This window comes from Urocitellus parryii, chromosome 1 (assembly GCF_045843805.1).
Source record: "Urocitellus parryii isolate mUroPar1 chromosome 1, mUroPar1.hap1, whole genome shotgun sequence".
Lineage (NCBI taxonomy): Eukaryota > Metazoa > Chordata > Mammalia > Rodentia > Sciuridae > Urocitellus > Urocitellus parryii.
In genome coordinates, this window is record NC_135531.1 from 132,516,857 (window position 1) to 132,538,874 (window position 22,018).

At 38.5% G+C, this 22,018-nt stretch overlaps 2 protein-coding genes across 2 annotated transcripts; both read right to left on the reverse strand.

Moving 5' to 3' along the window:
• Positions 1-1,040: 1,040 nt before the first annotated feature.
• Positions 1,041-4,541, reverse strand: LOC144254223 (olfactory receptor 2Y1B-like). The gene is made up of 2 exons (XM_077797235.1): positions 4,516-4,541; positions 1,041-1,989 (listed from the first exon to the last, which is right to left on the reverse strand). Exon 2 carries the CDS (start codon positions 1,977-1,979, stop codon positions 1,041-1,043), a length of 939 nt encoding a protein of 312 aa, XP_077653361.1. The 5' UTR covers positions 1,980-1,989; positions 4,516-4,541.
• Positions 4,542-13,663: 9,122 nt separating this feature from the next.
• On the reverse strand, positions 13,664-17,170 carry LOC144254227 (olfactory receptor 2Y1B-like). The gene is made up of 2 exons (XM_077797239.1): positions 17,145-17,170; positions 13,664-14,612 (listed from the first exon to the last, which is right to left on the reverse strand). Exon 2 carries the CDS (start codon positions 14,600-14,602, stop codon positions 13,664-13,666), a length of 939 nt encoding a protein of 312 aa, XP_077653365.1. The 5' UTR covers positions 14,603-14,612; positions 17,145-17,170.
• Positions 17,171-22,018: the final 4,848 nt, after the last annotated feature.

Sequence of the window (22,018 nt, forward strand, 5' to 3'; positions counted from 1 at the left end):
AGGTTTGAAGGTAAAATGATTGGGTTATAGCCTTAACCTGACAGGTGAACTAATCCATGATAGGATTAACTCTGTGGTGACTGGGAGCATGTGTGGTGTGCTAGGAGGAAATGGTTAATTTGGGGTATAGCTATGGGGTATATATTTTGTATATGAAGAGTGGAGTCTCTCTCTCTCTCTCTCTCTCTCTCTCTCTCTCTCTCTCTCTCTCTCCCTCTCCTTGCTGATCATCATGTGAGATGCTTCCCTCTGCCACACTCTTCCACAAGGATGTACTGCCTCACCTCAAGTTCTGAGGAATGGAACCAGCTGTCTATGGATTGAGACCTCTAAAACTGTGAGTCCCTAAATAAACTTTTCCTCCCCTAAACTTGTTCTTGTCAGATACTTTTAGTCAGAGCAGCAATAATTCTAACCAGAACAACTAATATCTTCTTCCTTTATCATAATGCCATTTCTACAGCACCACATTGGTATCCACTGGAACAATGTGGTCATTCTGAACTGATCCTTTCCTGACTCTCAGACATGCCAAGAACCCAATCTCATTCTGCATAAGTGGACACAATGCACCCTATTCCCATCTCATTCCCTTAGAAAGTGGAGATACAAATCAGCACTTACTCCCCACTGCACAGTGATCATAGCAAGTAAATATCTCAAGACATCTCCCGTTCAAACTTCCAAACAAGGAAAACAATAAAACCCTGGGGCCAACAGAGAACTGTTTTCTCTACACTAAGCCACGAAGTGAGACCCTGTCTCTAAGTAAAACACAAAATAGGGCTCAGGGTGTGGCTCAGTAGTCAAAAGCCCCTGAGTTCAATTCCTGGTACCTCACACTACCCAAAAAAAATCTAACATGCAAAAATGTAGCACTGCTTTTCTCTGTTGGTCTTTTTTGTTCTTTTCTTTGGTCTATTAGGTATCTTGTGTCATATTTCCAAGTTTTTTTTTAATGACCATCATAGGACCAGGATTGACTCCATAGTCAGAGAGCTGGTGACAAGAAATGTTACTACTAACTCCCTTTTTTTCTTTTATCCTGAGCTTCTGCCTCTCCCCAGTACCTTCCACAGAGCTCCCTTCACATCCTTGTTCCTTAGGGTATAGATCAAAGGATTGAGCATGGGGATGATTATAGTATAAAAAAGGGCCACAAACGTTCCCTCACTCTCAGAGTAACTGCCTGTGGGTTGGAGGTATGTGTACATGGCTGAGCCATAAAACAGACAAACCACAAGGAGGTGGGACCCACAGGTCCCAAAAGCCTTTCTGCGCCCTGCCATTGACTTGATCCTCAGCACTGCCTGAGCAATGTGTGCATAGGAGCCTAGAATCAGTGCTGCAGGAACAACAATGATTATGACTCGGGCCACAAACATCTTGGCCTCTGTGCCTCCTGTGTCCTCACAAGCCAACTTCTGGAGTACAAGCATCTCACAGAAGAAGTGGTTCAGGTAATGGAGGCCACAGAGTGGCATGGCCATCATGAGGCTTGTCTGAATCAGAGAGTTCATGAGACCTCCCATCCAGGCAGCAATAGCCAGAGACTGGCAGAGCAGGGGGTGCATGACGGTTGTGTAGTGGAGTGGACGACACACAGCAGCATAGCGGTCAAAGGCCATCACCACAAGGAGCACACACTCAGTTCCACCCAGGGAGAGGTAGATGAAGAGCTGAGCCACACACCTTCCATAGCTGATGGTCCTGTCGAGTCCAGAAAGATTGATCAGCAGCTGAGGCACAGTGCTGGTGGTATAGCAGAGGTCCAGGAAGGAGAGGTGGCAGAGGAAGAAGTACATGGGCGTGTGCAGTCGAGGGTCCAGTCGTGAGAGAATGATGATGGTGGTGTTGCCAATGAGGGTTAGGGAGTAAAAAATCAAAATATAGATAAAAAGGATGAGTTCCAGTTGAGGCCAATCTGAGAAGCCCACTAAAATGAAGCCCTCTCCAAAACTGGTGTTGAAACTTCCCATATCCTTTTACCTGCATGAATAACAGAAGACAATAATGCCTCCTATTAAGAAGTTGAATTAAAGCATTACTTTCAATTATCCCTTAGTATTTTTCATTTTCTATTTCACTATTTAGTTCAGCTATGCTCACTCTTCTATTTTTATTCTTATCTTATTCCTCCTCATTACATTGAGATTAGGACAAAATGAAGCAATGTGAAAATTCCTTTTAAAATCTAACATGTGGGGCTGGGATTGTGGCTCAGCACTAAAGTGCTTGCCTAGCATGTGCAAGGCCCTGGGTTTGATCCTTAGCACCACATAAAAATAAAGAGATAAAATAAATGTATTGTGTCCAACTACAACTAAAAAATGAACATTAAAAAAATGTAATATGTGCCGGAGTGGTGGTACATGCCTATAATACCAGGGGTTTAGGAGTCTGAGACAAGAAGATTGTGGGTTTAAAGCCAGCCTCAGCAATGGTGAGGTACTAAGCAACTCAGTGAGTCCTGTCTCTAAATAAAACACAAAATAGGGCTTGGATGTGGCTCAGTGTCCAAGAGCTCCTAAGTTCAATTCCTGATATCCCACCCCCCCACCAAAAAAAACTAACATGCAAAAATGTAGCATTGCTATTTTCTGTTGTTCCGTTTGCCCTTTTCCTTGGTCTACTAGGTATCTTATTTCATATTTCCTTTTAATGACCACCACAGTAAAGAGCCTTAGAATGTGAATTAGGTCCCTACTGATCAATTCTACCATTGACAGCTGTTCCACATTATTGTGAAAAGCTCATATCTATGAGTCTTGTTTTACTTTCATTTAAAACTAAGAAAATAACTTATTTCACATGATTTTGATGAAAATTAAATAATGTAGTGCATTCTGCAAGTTACAATAAAAACAGCTATTCTCAATTTTAATAGTCATAATGCTCCATCACTAATATTGGAGTTCCGTGCAATTGGGCCTGCTTAATTTTTTCACCCTTATATCCCTATCCCAGGGCAATGCCTGGGAAATAGAAGGCTCTCAGCAACCATTTTTGAATTAATTAATGAATGCATCCCCCACCCTGACACTGTTCCTTGTGAGCATAATTTTCCCAGAAATATTTGTTTCCTGTGCAACAGCAAACATTAATATACCCACAGTTTCTTACTTAGTTTTTAAGCATTCCTGATCTGTGAATTCATGGTTTTTATAGTGTCAGAGAGATGTGTTTGATATATTTGAAATTGAGCAGATGCTTATCACAATAATTATTGCAATAAATAAGAAAAACATAATCCAAAAGGATTTCAATGTAATGAAACCTGGAAGTTTAAAAAATAAATGGACACTTTAATAAACAAAATAATGATATATATTGAATTGGGAGAATTGAACTTCTGAATCTCAGTAGGACAAATGTAGAATGGAGGATATGAAACCTGCAAACTTAACAGTCATTTGTAAAAAGTGAAGGACAACCCAAATAGCAAAAGCAATTCTTAGAAAGTAAAATAAAGTTTTGGTATCATACTTTCTGTTTTCATTCTTTATTGCAAAGCAAAAGTGGTATTGGCAAACACACACACACACACACACACACACACACACACACTCAGCATGGTGAGAAATCCCTGTAATCCCAGCAACTCTGGTGAATAAGGGAAGCAAGTTGTGAATTCAAAGCCAACCTCAAGAACTTAGTGAGACTCTGTCTCAAAATCTGAAAGTATAAAGGGCTGACAATGTAATGAGTTCAATCCCATTCCTGAGTTCAATCCCCTGTACTACATACAGACCAGTGAAACATAAGACAGGACCCAGATATAAATACTAACATATATCGTTAAATTTTTCACCAGAGGAACAAGAAGAAACTATGAAGACAGGATACTCTCTTTATAAATGGCTGGGGAAAATTAACTTAAATATCAAAAGAATCAAACTGGACTGTGTCTTTACCATATACAAAAATTACTCACATTGGATATAACAAGGTTATCCTGCCATTTGCTATGACATGAATGAAACTGGGGACACTATGTAAGTAAGGGAAATAAGCCAGAAGCAAAAATAAAAATTTCATTAAATCATTTATATGTAATATGTAAAAGTCAAGTATACAGACATAGTGATTAAAATATGGTTGCCTGGAATGAGATGAGGGAGCAAAAGTGGGGTAGAAAATACTTAAAATAAAAAAAAATCTAGAGATATAATGACAGCATGAAGAAAATAGGTAATAAAGGTGTACCAGTATGTGATTTGGGTAAAATGAGTAGATTAGCTTCTCTTGCAATGTAAACAAAAAAATGAGAAATTGTGTGATGGTGTACAGTTTAATTTGCTTCATGAGAGTAACTATTTTACTAATATTTATCATACATGATGAAATTTATTTTTAAATGAAATAAGAAAAATGCAAGACAAAGATGAATTGGAGAGTAGTGAGGCAAAACTTCAATATAAAAGTCAACAGAGCCTCTATAGTCAACTTTTCATGACTATTACCAAAATTCCTAACATAGACAACTAGGAGGACAAAAAATTTATTTGGGCTTACAGAGGTTTCAGAGGTTTCAGTCCATGGTCAGCTGACTCCACTGCTCTGGGCCTCAGTTGAGGCAGAACATCTTGAAGGAAGGACCTGGTCGAAGAAAGCTGCTCAGCTCATGGAAGCCAGAGGGGGGAGAGAGAGAGAGAGAGAGAGAGAGAGAGAGAGAGAGAGAGAGAGAGAGGGGCCAAATACAAATATAGTCCACAAGGGCAAGCCACCATGACATCCTTCCTCCAACCATGCCCCACCTGCCTACAATTTCCACCACTCCCAGTAGACTCTTCAAATCATTCAAATTATTAATCCATCTAGTACATTAATCCACTGATGAGGTTACAACCATCAGGCTCAAATCAGTTCCTAAAGGCCCACCTCTGGATAATTGTTGCTTTTCCTCACACCCTTTTAAAGCATTTGATGCATGACTCTTCTGTACAAAATCCCAAACCAAGAACTTGTCTAATGAAGCCCTGCCTCATTTCCTCATGCCTATCTCTTGCCCATTTATTTCTGTCTGCTCCTCACATTTCATCTTTATGTGTCCTGCATTCCTTGAGTCATCATGTCTGTATCTTTAACTGAAGAGTGCACTCTGTACAGTCTACCTACCTAACTACAGGTTAACAAATTCTTCTGAAAAGAATAAGATGAATATGCAAATGAATCATACCAAAAATTCAGTCCTTTTTAATGTGTCTTTAACATTCCCTTCTCTACTGGCTCTTTCTCAAGGAAGTGATGTATGAGCAAGTCTCTTCCATTGGAACATATTTCCTTTCACCCTATGTCCCCTTTTAGTTACTGCCTTTTATCCTTCTTCCTCTTCATAGATTACTTTACTGAAAGAGTCGTCTCCACTCAGTGTTTCCACAACTTCCCTCCCACTCAGTCCTCAACCCACTTCTATATGGATTCTGTCCTCTCCACACTGTACAGTAAAACACAGTAGGCATTTTCAGTACTCTTCCTGGTCAAGAATTCTACATGTTGACTACTGTTCATTCTACACAAAACCTCTTCCCTTATCTTCCTGGACATCTTCTTCCTTCCTTGGTTATTTCTCAGTCTTTGGTGTGCTTCTCTTTCTCTGTGAATCTCTTTCACAATAGGACTCTCCTCAGCGTTCCACCCTAAACACCCTTCTCTTACCTTTCTAAAGACACTTACTAGAAAATGCATAATTTGCATAATTCAAAAAGTCACTATGTAGGTAACACTCCCAAACCTTCAGACTTCCATAATCCATCTGTACTAATTACACCTTTTCATTTTATGAATTTCCAATGCTTTGACATTTGGGGATCTGACTGAACATGCACAGACTACCCCTTTCAGGGATAACAATTCCTAAAGATAGTAAAAGAATTTCTTCAAAGCAAACCTTGCATGTGAAAACCAATCCAGAGCTCAATTCCAAGTTCCCCTTTATTCAGCTTCAATGAGGCTCTCACACTTTGGGCCATTATGCACCCATCTTCAACAGCTGAAGGTTAGTTATCCCAGAGAGTGCTGAGAATATTCAAACTCACCAGTTTTAAGCCTGCTTACCCTTACCTGCTTTGTCCCATACTGAAAATATTTTGTGCTTCTCCAAAAGCCAAAATTAGGAAGAACTAGTGATATTTCTAAGGAAGCAACATAAAGAAAACTTGGAAAAAGTAAAGCACACTAAACATATAGTCCCTGGACAGGAAGTGACATTCTGGTCACTTGAAAGTTTCTTGCTTATTGAAGGGCTAGAAAATGTTTCTGCACTACCTGGATTATTAAGTTGGAAGCTATCAATCATCACACAAAATCCTGATAGTCTATATTTTGCTACTCTTAAGTTATATTTTTAAAATTTAGGGGGCTGGTATGGTGGTTCAGTGGAACAGCACTCACCTAGCAAGTGTGAGGCACTGAGTTCAACCCTCAGAACCACATAAAAATAAATAAAATAAACGCATTGTGTCCATCTATAACAAAAATAAAATTTTAAATTAACTCTTACTCCTATTCCCATTACACCAAGCATTTTTGACATTTGCATATCTGATATTGTTGATTGTCTGCATTATAAAGATCAGCAATTATCTGTGTTCACCTGTTTTTGTGCCTCATACAGAATCTGTGACTGTGCACAATCTCTGTAAATAATAATCTCTTCTATTTTGCAATGCTGAGAATCAGAATCAGACTTGTGATATCACCTACATTCTAGGCAAGTATTCTTCTACTCAGCTAACCCCTGGTCAATAATAAATTTCTTCACATCAAAAACCATGTACTATCCTTCTAATTTACTAATTTAATCATATTATCTGACTATAATAGACCCACATTAAAAACAAAACATTTAATCTTCTGTACATAAAACAGGATGTTCTAAAAACTCTTTTCTGTAAGATTACCTTCATCCATCCTTCAATTTGAGTTGATCTTTCCTTTCTCCAGTTATGATTGCACATGAAGGTATCCTATTAGTTTTCAGAGGTTTAAACTCACTGCAAAAACTAGCCTTGCCACCAAAGAGTTCTTCTCCCCCTTCTCCATCACAGTTTGCACTTCTACAGGCACATTTCTCATCCAACTTCATCATGCTCACACTAGTTAACAAACAATCTCCTTCAGTCACCGAGTAAGTAGGGCAATCATCAAGACTCTTTTATTAAATCCTCCATAATAACACACTAATTTCTTCCAGGTAGAACCAAAAGAAACCACAGCTGGGGTCCAGTCAGCTGATTGACATTCAAAGGTTGAATTTAACAAATTTCTTTCTAAATTCTGACTCCCCACACAGCATTGTCTCTAAATATGATAGATTCTCTCCAACTTCCAGGATTCTCTCCAAACTACCTTGATTAATTTTCAATAATTCTAACAATAACTCAGTTCTTGGTCTCCGGGTTCTGATGTCTTTACTTTACATGACAGAGCAATGGCATCATAGGATTGGAGTTTTGGAAGAGACTGTGAAGCCAGAATGGCACCCCGAGTCAGCTCACACCCAGGGATCTATCAGAGAAAACTGTTCCATTTACCTCTCTTGATTCTATTGCCTTCAAGATGATGTGAGATCCATCTCACACTGGTGACATCTAGAGATGGGAAAGATGTGTTCCTCTTTGGTCCTCACTTCATCTGTTGAGTGAGGGTTTACACCAGAATCTTGTCCTGGAGAAATCATGCTTTCTCCCTCAACAGAAGAGCTTGCTCAGAACCTAGGAGGGGGAAGCATCTTTCCAGTGCACTTTGGTACAGTCACCTTAACCAGCAGAGAACCAGAAGAAGCTGGTGTATTATCAGACTACCTCCTGACCTCCCACAGAGGAGAATTGGCTGAGCACTACCAATTCTCCTATGGGAATACTGGCACAATCCATTCAAGAGCAGTGGAGAAAGACTTGTTTACCCAGACTGGCCTTGGAGACCTCTGGGCCCCAATGTGGCAATTATAACCAACTGACTGGCTCAAGATCTGCCATGCAGTCCTCAGCTCTTTCTACCCTCACACTCTGCCCAAACCAAACTGAGGTATCCAGTGTGCTCAGAACACCGCTTCTCCCTTGCTCATCATGGACTCTGTAGCCTGGGATTCCTCCCATAGGAGGAATAGCTCTCCAGTCCTAATAGCTCTTCAATAAACCAAATTTCACGTCTCACTTAGAGACACCATTGTCACCACAATTCAAATGTTTCTTTCTCTGCAATTTTCATCTAATGTTTATGTGTCTTTTACATGTATCATGAATCCAATAAATATTTATTTTCTTCATGAAAAGTTTGACACTTTAAAATCTCTTTCATACACTATATACTCTATGTATTAGTAAGACTTATTATGTTTACCCTGGCATTGTCCACAACAAATTAAAAAATTAAATGTGTTCCTTTATTAATTCATTCCACAATCATTGTTGAGCAATGCACACTGGTCTAAATGCTTGAGAAATAAAAATCAAGGTTCAGAATTTATCTGTAGCCATTTAAAGGCATACGTGATGCAGAGGAAACAGCTCTGCCATAACTGTGTGACCTTGAAAAGCTATCTTGACATGCTTGAGCCTCATCATTAAGATGATGTTAATGTGGCCTAACCTGTACCACTGTTTGTAAATTAATGATACAACATATGTGAGGTGCCTGGGGTGTGGCAGACATTCACTCAGTGGTAGTGGTATTGTTTAACAAACATTTATTTTGTGCCTTCTCTTTTTTGTGAAATAAATGAAGAAAATATGATCTCTGTCAACAGGGAAGCCCACAATCTTGCAAGAGATGGACATCGTCTGAAATAATTGCAAACAAAGTAATAAGTTCTAATTGTCCACTCTTATTCAAGAGAATATAAAAATAAAGGGAAGTATTTTAAAAAATATTACCGTGCTGGGGTTTACTTTGTATGCAGTCAAGAAAATGCCACAAATGGTTTTAATTGTTATGAAAGAGAAATACTCTGGTAAAGTCTGGAGAAAATCTAAAGATGAACTGCTTTATAAAAAAATACCTAAACTGTATATGCTTCTAATGATGCACCAGGCACTATCCTAAGCATCTGCATTTGTTGCCCAATTAATCCAAATAATAACTGTAATAAATGCGGGTGAATTATTATTCCTTTTCTACAAAAGAGGACACGAGGCAGAGGGTTCAAGAAAGATTTTCAGGTTTGCACAGCTATCCTTTGCCTGTGCCAGGCTATGCACCCAGGCACGAATGAACTAAGCAGGTTTACAGTGTTTTTTTATTTCTGAAATATATAAATAGGGGGATCCACATGTGTGTATATGTGTGGCTATTTAAGCATAAAGAAAAGTATGGAAAGATTCACATCAAACTGTTAGTGGTTACACTGCTTATTAGATGAAAGGTGTTGAATATGAGAAGGGAGTGTGTGTGATGAGACAGAAGTCTTGACTATAGTGACTCCAATTTGTGAAACAGCCATGCCACCTAGAAAGGTTATGCCTGGGGCAAGTTGTTTTTCCTTTTGTTGTGGAAACCCTCAAGAACACAGAACTGTCTAACTGGGCTCTGTTTCTGTACCTGGGTTAACTGGCTTATTCTGATTGGCTAAGCCTCCCACCACCTGACTTCAATCTGCCCCTTCTGTGATTTCGCCTGCTTGCATGGGCTAAACCCCCTAACATCCCTTTTGTGGTTTTTTGGCTTAAATATGAGGCCAAACTGAAGGGAGTACGTCACTCTGACTATCTTGGTTTTAGAGGGTACAGTGTCTACCACTGGCCAGAAATAAAGCCTTAATTGGAATGGCAATGAGTGGTCTGAGAGTTATTTGAGGGTCTCAGTATCAGTATAAAATGTGGAGAGTAATTGATTTTTCTTCATACAATAACAGTTTCCTTTACTATATAATTAGTATGCATTGCTTTCACACCCTACACATTTAAAGTATGAAATTTGATGGTTTTTTTTACATTCCCAAGGTATCCCTGTGGTCTCTTCTCAAATAATTTTTTTTTCTCATAGCAGGGATTGAACCCATGGGTGGTTAACCATTGAGACATCCCCAGCATTTGCTAAATTGCTGAGACTGAACTTGCAATCCTCCTGACTCTGGAGCTGCTTAGATGACAGGTGTGCGCTACTATACCCAGTACAGGATGTATTTTATGTTGTGCATATTAACCTTCATTGATTATGCACATTGCAAATACCTCCCAATATGTCTGTATTCTACATTTTATTTAATCCATTCATCTGTCAATAGTGAGTCAACCATGGGTCACTTCCATTTTGGCTATCATGAATAATGTTATATAAATATAGATTTGATAGTTAATTTTAGAGCTGGCTGCATTAAGAATAACACAGAGAATTGGTAAACCATTATTTCTGAATGTGTCTGTAAGGGTATTTCCAGGGTAGATAGGCATGTTAGTCAAGGGATCAAGTAGAGAAAATCTGCTCTCATTCTTGAGCAAGCTGTGTCCAATTAGCTGGGAACAGGCTAGAACAAAATACCTGAGAAAAGGTTTATTCTTTTCTCTTTCCTAGAACTAAAACCCCTAATTTCTCTTGCAATTAGACGTCAGAATTCCAGGTTCCCCAGCCTTTGGACTCCAGGACTTTACCCTGGGGGTTGGGGGCCCAGGTTCTCAGGTTTTCAGCCTCAGATGATAGTTACAACATTGGATTCCTTTTACTGAGGTTTTTTAGACTTGGACTGAGCCATGCTACCAGCATTCCAGGATCTCCAGCTTGCAGGTGGCCTGTGGGGCTTCTCAGCCTCCATGAATGCATGAAAAACTTCCCCTACTGGCCTCACGCCTCTTTCTCTCTCTATAATACACCACACATTGGTGGTGTCTCTTTAAACAGCCTTAACTAATATGATGGGTATATTTCTTTGAGAACCTGCTATCCAAAGTATATATACCTAGAAATAAAATGGCTATGTCATATGGTATTCTATTTTTATTTACTTTTTTAGGAAACTCTGTGATGTTTTTCACAGAGATATAACATATCACACTTTCACCAAGAGTATGCTAGGAGTTCCAATTTCTCCACATTCTCAATAATACTTGTCATTTTTGGATATTTCTTAACAATATTCATTCTAAGATATGAAATAAGATATCCTTAAGGTTTTGATTTACATTAGCCTAATGATTATGGATTTGAACAACTTTTTGTATGCTTAATGGCCATTTTTATGTCTATTAAACTCCTTGGCATATTTTTAAATTGGGTTACTTTGGTTTTTGTTGAGTTGTAGGTGGTGGTCATTACATATTATGGATAGTAACTATTAGCAGATATGTGGTTTGAAAATACTTCCTACCAATGTTGATTTTGTCTTTGGTTTTAATTTTGACGAGGTCCCTATTTTTACTTTTACATCTTATGCTTTTGGGTCATATCTAGGTTTTCTGAAAAGAGTTTTATAGTTTTCCAAATTATGTTTAAGTATTTCATATATTTTAAGTTATTTTGTACATATGGCATGATTTAAGGACCTGAATTCATTCTTTGTCATGCAGATAGCCAGTTTTTCAGAACTGTTATGTGGAAGAGACTATCCTTTCTCCATTGTATCCATTTTGGCATACTGTTGACCTCTCCTACCTCCTTTCTTCCTAACCTTAGTCTTTCTCTATTACAAGTTCGTTCACAGAAAACAAAACTGGCAACATGGTATACTAAGTGTTATATTTAGGATTTCAGAAGTCTGGGTCCAAACTTCACCCAACATTTGCTATGTGTGCTTGAATATGTTACTTAAACCCATTGATCCTTAGCTTCATTGTGATTAAGCCAGGACATAGCAAAATATCAATATAAAACAAGTAATTTTTACAATGTTTTTATATGAATAATGACAATTTATGCAAAATAAATTTGCAAATAATGATTGTTATTGGAATAAAACATGACTAAACCAAACTAAAATTCAAGAAGTCTGTAATGGGTTTTAAATAAATATATCTACACTTTTTTATATGAAACTATCATTTAATACATGGAATGAAATAATAGTGATGGAAATGTGGTTCTGCCATGCAGATAGACATGTGGAAAACTGGAAGAGAGAACAATGTAGAAGTAATCGTTCACATACATATTGAAATTGTATTTAGGAGTCTTTTCCTTTGATTGTTTTTATTTATTGAATAACTATTAGAAATAAATGTTTTTTCTACATAATTTTCTTCTGCCTGCTGAAGTACCACAAGAATATTTTTTAATTTCATTTTTTTCCTCTTAGGTGATCATTTGTACTCATTTCTTCTTTATTCTCTTCTGTGTTACATGGAAAATTTCTTTCCCATGACACAAAGCAGCATGACTGAGATTCTTGGTGAGGCTAACAAAATGTTCCCCTCTCCCTTTATTCAGTGATGTCCAATCAATATTGCATCTTTCTTCAATGGATAATTGACACCAGGTCTGAAATTTACATGCCCCATGAAGTAGTCCATTAAACATTATTTACTCCAAGTATCATAGAAAGGGATCCACTGTAAAGGGACATTTATGATAGACCCCGAGATCTGAATGAATATGGCCAGAGTCACAAATAACTAAAAAATCAGACTGAACTCATATTATGGTTTGGATGTGAGATGTCCCCCAAAGCATGTGAGACAATTCTAGGTTTGAAGGTAAAATGATTGGGTTATAGCCTTAACCTGACAGGTGAACTAATCCATGATAGGATTAACTCTGTGGTGACTGGGAGCATGTGTGGTGTGCTAGGAGGAAATGGTTAATTTGGGGTATAGCTATGGGGTATATATTTTGTATATGAAGAGTGGAGTCTCTCTCTCTCTCTCTCTCTCTCTCTCTCTCTCTCTCTCTCTCTCTCTCTCTCTCTCCCTCTCCTTGCTGATCATCATGTGAGATGCTTCCCTCTGCCACACTCTTCCACAAGGATGTACTGCCTCACCTCAAGTTCTGAGGAATGGAACCAGCTGTCTATGGATTGAGACCTCTAAAACTGTGAGTCCCTAAATAAACTTTTCCTCCCCTAAACTTGTTCTTGTCAGATACTTTTAGTCAGAGCAGCAATAATTCTAACCAGAACAACTAATATCTTCTTCCTTTATCATAATGCCATTTCTACAGCACCACATTGGTATCCACTGGAACAATGTGGTCATTCTGAACTGATCCTTTCCTGACTCTCAGACATGCCAAGAACCCAATCTCATTCTGCATAAGTGGACACAATGCACCCTATTCCCATCTCATTCCCTTAGAAAGTGGAGATACAAATCAGCACTTACTCCCCACTGCACAGTGATCATAGCAAGTAAATATCTCAAGACATCTCCCGTTCAAACTTCCAAACAAGGAAAACAATAAAACCCTGGGGCCAACAGAGAACTGTTTTCTCTACACTAAGCCACGAAGTGAGACCCTGTCTCTAAGTAAAACACAAAATAGGGCTCAGGGTGTGGCTCAGTAGTCAAAAGCCCCTGAGTTCAATTCCTGGTACCTCACACTACCCAAAAAAAATCTAACATGCAAAAATGTAGCACTGCTTTTCTCTGTTGGTCTTTTTTGTTCTTTTCTTTGGTCTATTAGGTATCTTGTGTCATATTTCCAAGTTTTTTTTTAATGACCATCATAGGACCAGGATTGACTCCATAGTCAGAGAGCTGGTGACAAGAAATGTTACTACTAACTCCCTTTTTTTCTTTTATCCTGAGCTTCTGCCTCTCCCCAGTACCTTCCACAGAGCTCCCTTCACATCCTTGTTCCTTAGGGTATAGATCAAAGGATTGAGCATGGGGATGATTATAGTATAAAAAAGGGCCACAAACGTTCCCTCACTCTCAGAGTAACTGCCTGTGGGTTGGAGGTATGTGTACATGGCTGAGCCATAAAACAGACAAACCACAAGGAGGTGGGACCCACAGGTCCCAAAAGCCTTTCTGCGCCCTGCCATTGACTTGATCCTCAGCACTGCCTGAGCAATGTGTGCATAGGAGCCTAGAATCAGTGCTGCAGGAACAACAATGATTATGACTCGGGCCACAAACATCTTGGCCTCTGTGCCTCCTGTGTCCTCACAAGCCAACTTCTGGAGTACAAGCATCTCACAGAAGAAGTGGTTCAGGTAATGGAGGCCACAGAGTGGCATGGCCATCATGAGGCTTGTCTGAATCAGAGAGTTCATGAGACCTCCCATCCAGGCAGCAATAGCCAGAGACTGGCAGAGCAGGGGGTGCATGACGGTTGTGTAGTGGAGTGGACGACACACAGCAGCATAGCGGTCAAAGGCCATCACCACAAGGAGCACACACTCAGTTCCACCCAGGGAGAGGTAGATGAAGAGCTGAGCCACACACCTTCCATAGCTGATGGTCCTGTCGAGTCCAGAAAGATTGATCAGCAGCTGAGGCACAGTGCTGGTGGTATAGCAGAGGTCCAGGAAGGAGAGGTGGCAGAGGAAGAAGTACATGGGCGTGTGCAGTCGAGGGTCCAGTCGTGAGAGAATGATGATGGTGGTGTTGCCAATGAGGGTTAGGGAGTAAAAAATCAAAATATAGATAAAAAGGATGAGTTCCAGTTGAGGCCAATCTGAGAAGCCCACTAAAATGAAGCCCTCTCCAAAACTGGTGTTGAAACTTCCCATATCCTTTTACCTGCATGAATAACAGAAGACAATAATGCCTCCTATTAAGAAGTTGAATTAAAGCATTACTTTCAATTATCCCTTAGTATTTTTCATTTTCTATTTCACTATTTAGTTCAGCTATGCTCACTCTTCTATTTTTATTCTTATCTTATTCCTCCTCATTACATTGAGATTAGGACAAAATGAAGCAATGTGAAAATTCCTTTTAAAATCTAACATGTGGGGCTGGGATTGTGGCTCAGCACTAAAGTGCTTGCCTAGCATGTGCAAGGCCCTGGGTTCGATCCTTAGCACCACATAAAAATAAAGAGATAAAATAAATGTATTGTGTCCAACTACAACTAAAAAATGAACATTAAAAAAATGTAATATGTGCCGGAGTGGTGGTACATGCCTATAATACCAGGGGTTTAGGAGTCTGAGACAAGAAGATTGTGGGTTTAAAGCCAGCCTCAGCAATGGTGAGGTACTAAGCAACTCAGTGAGTCCTGTCTCTAAATAAAACACAAAATAGGGCTTGGATGTGGCTCAGTGTCCAAGAGCTCCTAAGTTCAATTCCTGATATCCCACCCCCCCACCAAAAAAAACTAACATGCAAAAATGTAGCATTGCTATTTTCTGTTGTTCCGTTTGCCCTTTTCCTTGGTCTACTAGGTATCTTATTTCATATTTCCTTTTAATGACCACCACAGTAAAGAGCCTTAGAATGTGAATTAGGTCCCTACTGATCAATTCTACCATTGACAGCTGTTCCACATTATTGTGAAAAGCTCATATCTATGAGTCTTGTTTTACTTTCATTTAAAACTAAGAAAATAACTTATTTCACATGATTTTGATGAAAATTAAATAATGTAGTGCATTCTGCAAGTTACAATAAAAACAGCTATTCTCAATTTTAATAGTCATAATGCTCCATCACTAATATTGGAGTTCCGTGCAATTGGGCCTGCTTAATTTTTTCACCCTTATATCCCTATCCCAGGGCAATGCCTGGGAAATAGAAGGCTCTCAGCAACCATTTTTGAATTAATTAATGAATGCATCCCCCACCCTGACACTGTTCCTTGTGAGCATAATTTTCCCAGAAATATTTGTTTCCTGTGCAACAGCAAACATTAATATACCCACAGTTTCTTACTTAGTTTTTAAGCATTCCTGATCTGTGAATTCATGGTTTTTATAGTGTCAGAGAGATGTGTTTGATATATTTGAAATTGAGCAGATGCTTATCACAATAATTATTGCAATAAATAAGAAAAACATAATCCAAAAGGATTTCAATGTAATGAAACCTGGAAGTTTAAAAAATAAATGGACACTTTAATAAACAAAATAATGATATATATTGAATTGGGAGAATTGAACTTCTGAATCTCAGTAGGACAAATGTAGAATGGAGGATATGAAACCTGCAAACTTAACAGTCATTTGTAAAAAGTGAAGGACAACCCAAATAGCAAAAGCAATTCTTAGAAAGTAAAATAAAGTTTTGGTATCATACTTTCTGTTTTCATTCTTTATTGCAAAGCAAAAGTGGTATTGGCAAACACACACACACACACACACACACACACACACACACACACACTCAGCATGGTGAGAAATCCCTGTAATCCCAGCAACTCTGGTGAATAAGGGAAGCAAGTTGTGAATTCAAAGCCAACCTCAAGAACTTAGTGAGACTCTGTCTCAAAATCTGAAAGTATAAAGGGCTGACAATGTAATGAGTTCAATCCCATTCCTGAGTTCAATCCCCTGTACTACATACAGACCAGTGAAACATAAGACAGGACCCAGATATAAATACTAACATATATCGTTAAATTTTTCACCAGAGGAACAAGAAGAAACTATGAAGACAGGATACTCTCTTTATAAATGGCTGGGGAAAATTAACTTAAATATCAAAAGAATCAAACTGGACTGTGTCTTTACCATATACAAAAATTACTCACATTGGATATAACAAGGTTATCCTGCCATTTGCTATGACATGAATGAAACTGGGGACACTATGTAAGTAAGGGAAATAAGCCAGAAGCAAAAATAAAAATTTCATTAAATCATTTATATGTAATATGTAAAAGTCAAGTATACAGACATAGTGATTAAAATATGGTTGCCTGGAATGAGATGAGGGAGCAAAAGTGGGGTAGAAAATACTTAAAATAAAAAAAAATCTAGAGATATAATGACAGCATGAAGAAAATAGGTAATAAAGGTGTACCAGTATGTGATTTGGGTAAAATGAGTAGATTAGCTTCTCTTGCAATGTAAACAAAAAAATGAGAAATTGTGTGATGGTGTACAGTTTAATTTGCTTCATGAGAGTAACTATTTTACTAATATTTATCATACATGATGAAATTTATTTTTAAATGAAATAAGAAAAATGCAAGACAAAGATGAATTGGAGAGTAGTGAGGCAAAACTTCAATATAAAAGTCAACAGAGCCTCTATAGTCAACTTTTCATGACTATTACCAAAATTCCTAACATAGACAACTAGGAGGACAAAAAATTTATTTGGGCTTACAGAGGTTTCAGAGGTTTCAGTCCATGGTCAGCTGACTCCACTGCTCTGGGCCTCAGTTGAGGCAGAACATCTTGAAGGAAGGACCTGGTCGAAGAAAGCTGCTCAGCTCATGGAAGCCAGAGGGGGGAGAGAGAGAGAGAGAGAGAGAGAGAGAGAGAGAGAGAGAGAGAGAGAGAGAAGGGGCCAAATACAAATATAGTCCACAAGGGCAAGCCACCATGACATCCTTCCTCCAACCATGCCCCACCTGCCTACAATTTCCACCACTCCCAGTAGACTCTTCAAATCATTCAAATTATTAATCCATCTAGTACATTAATCCACTGATGAGGTTACAACCATCAGGCTCAAATCAGTTCCTAAAGGCCCACCTCTGGATAATTGTTGCTTTTCCTCACACCCTTTTAAAGCATTTGATGCATGACTCTTCTGTACAAAATCCCAAACCAAGAACTTGTCTAATGAAGCCCTGCCTCATTTCCTCATGCCTATCTCTTGCCCATTTATTTCTGTCTGCTCCTCACATTTCATCTTTATGTGTCCTGCATTCCTTGAGTCATCATGTCTGTATCTTTAACTGAAGAGTGCACTCTGTACAGTCTACCTACCTAACTACAGGTTAACAAATTCTTCTGAAAAGAATAAGATGAATATGCAAATGAATCATACCAAAAATTCAGTCCTTTTTAATGTGTCTTTAACATTCCCTTCTCTACTGGCTCTTTCTCAAGGAAGTGATGTATGAGCAAGTCTCTTCCATTGGAACATATTTCCTTTCACCCTATGTCCCCTTTTAGTTACTGCCTTTTATCCTTCTTCCTCTTCATAGATTACTTTACTGAAAGAGTCGTCTCCACTCAGTGTTTCCACAACTTCCCTCCCACTCAGTCCTCAACCCACTTCTATATGGATTCTGTCCTCTCCACACTGTACAGTAAAACACAGTAGGCATTTTCAGTACTCTTCCTGGTCAAGAATTCTACATGTTGACTACTGTTCATTCTACACAAAACCTCTTCCCTTATCTTCCTGGACATCTTCTTCCTTCCTTGGTTATTTCTCAGTCTTTGGTGTGCTTCTCTTTCTCTGTGAATCTCTTTCACAATAGGACTCTCCTCAGCGTTCCACCCTAAACACCCTTCTCTTACCTTTCTAAAGACACTTACTAGAAAATGCATAATTTGCATAATTCAAAAAGTCACTATGTAGGTAACACTCCCAAACCTTCAGACTTCCATAATCCATCTGTACTAATTACACCTTTTCATTTTATGAATTTCCAATGCTTTGACATTTGGGGATCTGACTGAACATGCACAGACTACCCCTTTCAGGGATAACAATTCCTAAAGATAGTAAAAGAATTTCTTCAAAGCAAACCTTGCATGTGAAAACCAATCCAGAGCTCAATTCCAAGTTCCCCTTTATTCAGCTTCAATGAGGCTCTCACACTTTGGGCCATTATGCACCCATCTTCAACAGCTGAAGGTTAGTTATCCCAGAGAGTGCTGAGAATATTCAAACTCACCAGTTTTAAGCCTGCTTACCCTTACCTGCTTTGTCCCATACTGAAAATATTTTGTGCTTCTCCAAAAGCCAAAATTAGGAAGAACTAGTGATATTTCTAAGGAAGCAACATAAAGAAAACTTGGAAAAAGTAAAGCACACTAAACATATAGTCCCTGGACAGGAAGTGACATTCTGGTCACTTGAAAGTTTCTTGCTTATTGAAGGGCTAGAAAATGTTTCTGCACTACCTGGATTATTAAGTTGGAAGCTATCAATCATCACACAAAATCCTGATAGTCTATATTTTGCTACTCTTAAGTTATATTTTTAAAATTTAGGGGGCTGGTATGGTGGTTCAGTGGAACAGCACTCACCTAGCAAGTGTGAGGCACTGAGTTCAACCCTCAGAACCACATAAAAATAAATAAAATAAACGCATTGTGTCCATCTATAACAAAAATAAAATTTTAAATTAACTCTTACTCCTATTCCCATTACACCAAGCATTTTTGACATTTGCATATCTGATATTGTTGATTGTCTGCATTATAAAGATCAGCAATTATCTGTGTTCACCTGTTTTTGTGCCTCATACAGAATCTGTGACTGTGCACAATCTCTGTAAATAATAATCTCTTCTATTTTGCAATGCTGAGAATCAGAATCAGACTTGTGATATCACCTACATTCTAGGCAAGTATTCTTCTACTCAGCTAACCCCTGGTCAATAATAAATTTCTTCACATCAAAAACCATGTACTATCCTTCTAATTTACTAATTTAATCATATTATCTGACTATAATAGACCCACATTAAAAACAAAACATTTAATCTTCTGTACATAAAACAGGATGTTCTAAAAACTCTTTTCTGTAAGATTACCTTCATCCATCCTTCAATTTGAGTTGATCTTTCCTTTCTCCAGTTATGATTGCACATGAAGGTATCCTATTAGTTTTCAGAGGTTTAAACTCACTGCAAAAACTAGCCTTGCCACCAAAGAGTTCTTCTCCCCCTTCTCCATCACAGTTTGCACTTCTACAGGCACATTTCTCATCCAACTTCATCATGCTCACACTAGTTAACAAACAATCTCCTTCAGTCACCGAGTAAGTAGGGCAATCATCAAGACTCTTTTATTAAATCCTCCATAATAACACACTAATTTCTTCCAGGTAGAACCAAAAGAAACCACAGCTGGGGTCCAGTCAGCTGATTGACATTCAAAGGTTGAATTTAACAAATTTCTTTCTAAATTCTGACTCCCCACACAGCATTGTCTCTAAATATGATAGATTCTCTCCAACTTCCAGGATTCTCTCCAAACTACCTTGATTAATTTTCAATAATTCTAACAATAACTCAGTTCTTGGTCTCCGGGTTCTGATGTCTTTACTTTACATGACAGAGCAATGGCATCATAGGATTGGAGTTTTGGAAGAGACTGTGAAGCCAGAATGGCACCCCGAGTCAGCTCACACCCAGGGATCTATCAGAGAAAACTGTTCCATTTACCTCTCTTGATTCTATTGCCTTCAAGATGATGTGAGATCCATCTCACACTGGTGACATCTAGAGATGGGAAAGATGTGTTCCTCTTTGGTCCTCACTTCATCTGTTGAGTGAGGGTTTACACCAGAATCTTGTCCTGGAGAAATCATGCTTTCTCCCTCAACAGAAGAGCTTGCTCAGAACCTAGGAGGGGGAAGCATCTTTCCAGTGCACTTTGGTACAGTCACCTTAACCAGCAGAGAACCAGAAGAAGCTGGTGTATTATCAGACTACCTCCTGACCTCCCACAGAGGAGAATTGGCTGAGCACTACCAATTCTCCTATGGGAATACTGGCACAATCCATTCAAGAGCAGTGGAGAAAGACTTGTTTACCCAGACTGGCCTTGGAGACCTCTGGGCCCCAATGTGGCAATTATAACCAACTGACTGGCTCAAGATCTGCCATGCAGTCCTCAGCTCTTTCTACCCTCACACTCTGCCCAAACCAAACTGAGGTATCCAGTGTGCTCAGAACACCGCTTCTCCCTTGCTCATCATGGACTCTGTAGCCTGGGATTCCTCCCATAGGAGGAATAGCTCTCCAGTCCTAATAGCTCTTCAATAAACCAAATTTCACGTCTCACTTAGAGACACCATTGTCACCACAATTCAAATGTTTCTTTCTCTGCAATTTTCATCTAATGTTTATGTGTCTTTTACATGTATCATGAATCCAATAAATATTTATTTTCTTCATGAAAAGTTTGACACTTTAAAATCTCTTTCATACACTATATACTCTATGTATTAGTAAGACTTATTATGTTTACCCTGGCATTGTCCACAACAAATTAAAAAATTAAATGTGTTCCTTTATTAATTCATTCCACAATCATTGTTGAGCAATGCACACTGGTCTAAATGCTTGAGAAATAAAAATCAAGGTTCAGAATTTATCTGTAGCCATTTAAAGGCATACGTGATGCAGAGGAAACAGCTCTGCCATAACTGTGTGACCTTGAAAAGCTATCTTGACATGCTTGAGCCTCATCATTAAGATGATGTTAATGTGGCCTAACCTGTACCACTGTTTGTAAATTAATGATACAACATATGTGAGGTGCCTGGGGTGTGGCAGACATTCACTCAGTGGTAGTGGTATTGTTTAACAAACATTTATTTTGTGCCTTCTCTTTTTTGTGAAATAAATGAAGAAAATATGATCTCTGTCAACAGGGAAGCCCACAATCTTGCAAGAGATGGACATCGTCTGAAATAATTGCAAACAAAGTAATAAGTTCTAATTGTCCACTCTTATTCAAGAGAATATAAAAATAAAGGGAAGTATTTTAAAAAATATTACCGTGCTGGGGTTTACTTTGTATGCAGTCAAGAAAATGCCACAAATGGTTTTAATTGTTATGAAAGAGAAATACTCTGGTAAAGTCTGGAGAAAATCTAAAGATGAACTGCTTTATAAAAAAATACCTAAACTGTATATGCTTCTAATGATGCACCAGGCACTATCCTAAGCATCTGCATTTGTTGCCCAATTAATCCAAATAATAACTGTAATAAATGCGGGTGAATTATTATTCCTTTTCTACAAAAGAGGACACGAGGCAGAGGGTTCAAGAAAGATTTTCAGGTTTGCACAGCTATCCTTTGCCTGTGCCAGGCTATGCACCCAGGCACGAATGAACTAAGCAGGTTTACAGTGTTTTTTTATTTCTGAAATATATAAATAGGGGGATCCACATGTGTGTATATGTGTGGCTATTTAAGCATAAAGAAAAGTATGGAAAGATTCACATCAAACTGTTAGTGGTTACACTGCTTATTAGATGAAAGGTGTTGAATATGAGAAGGGA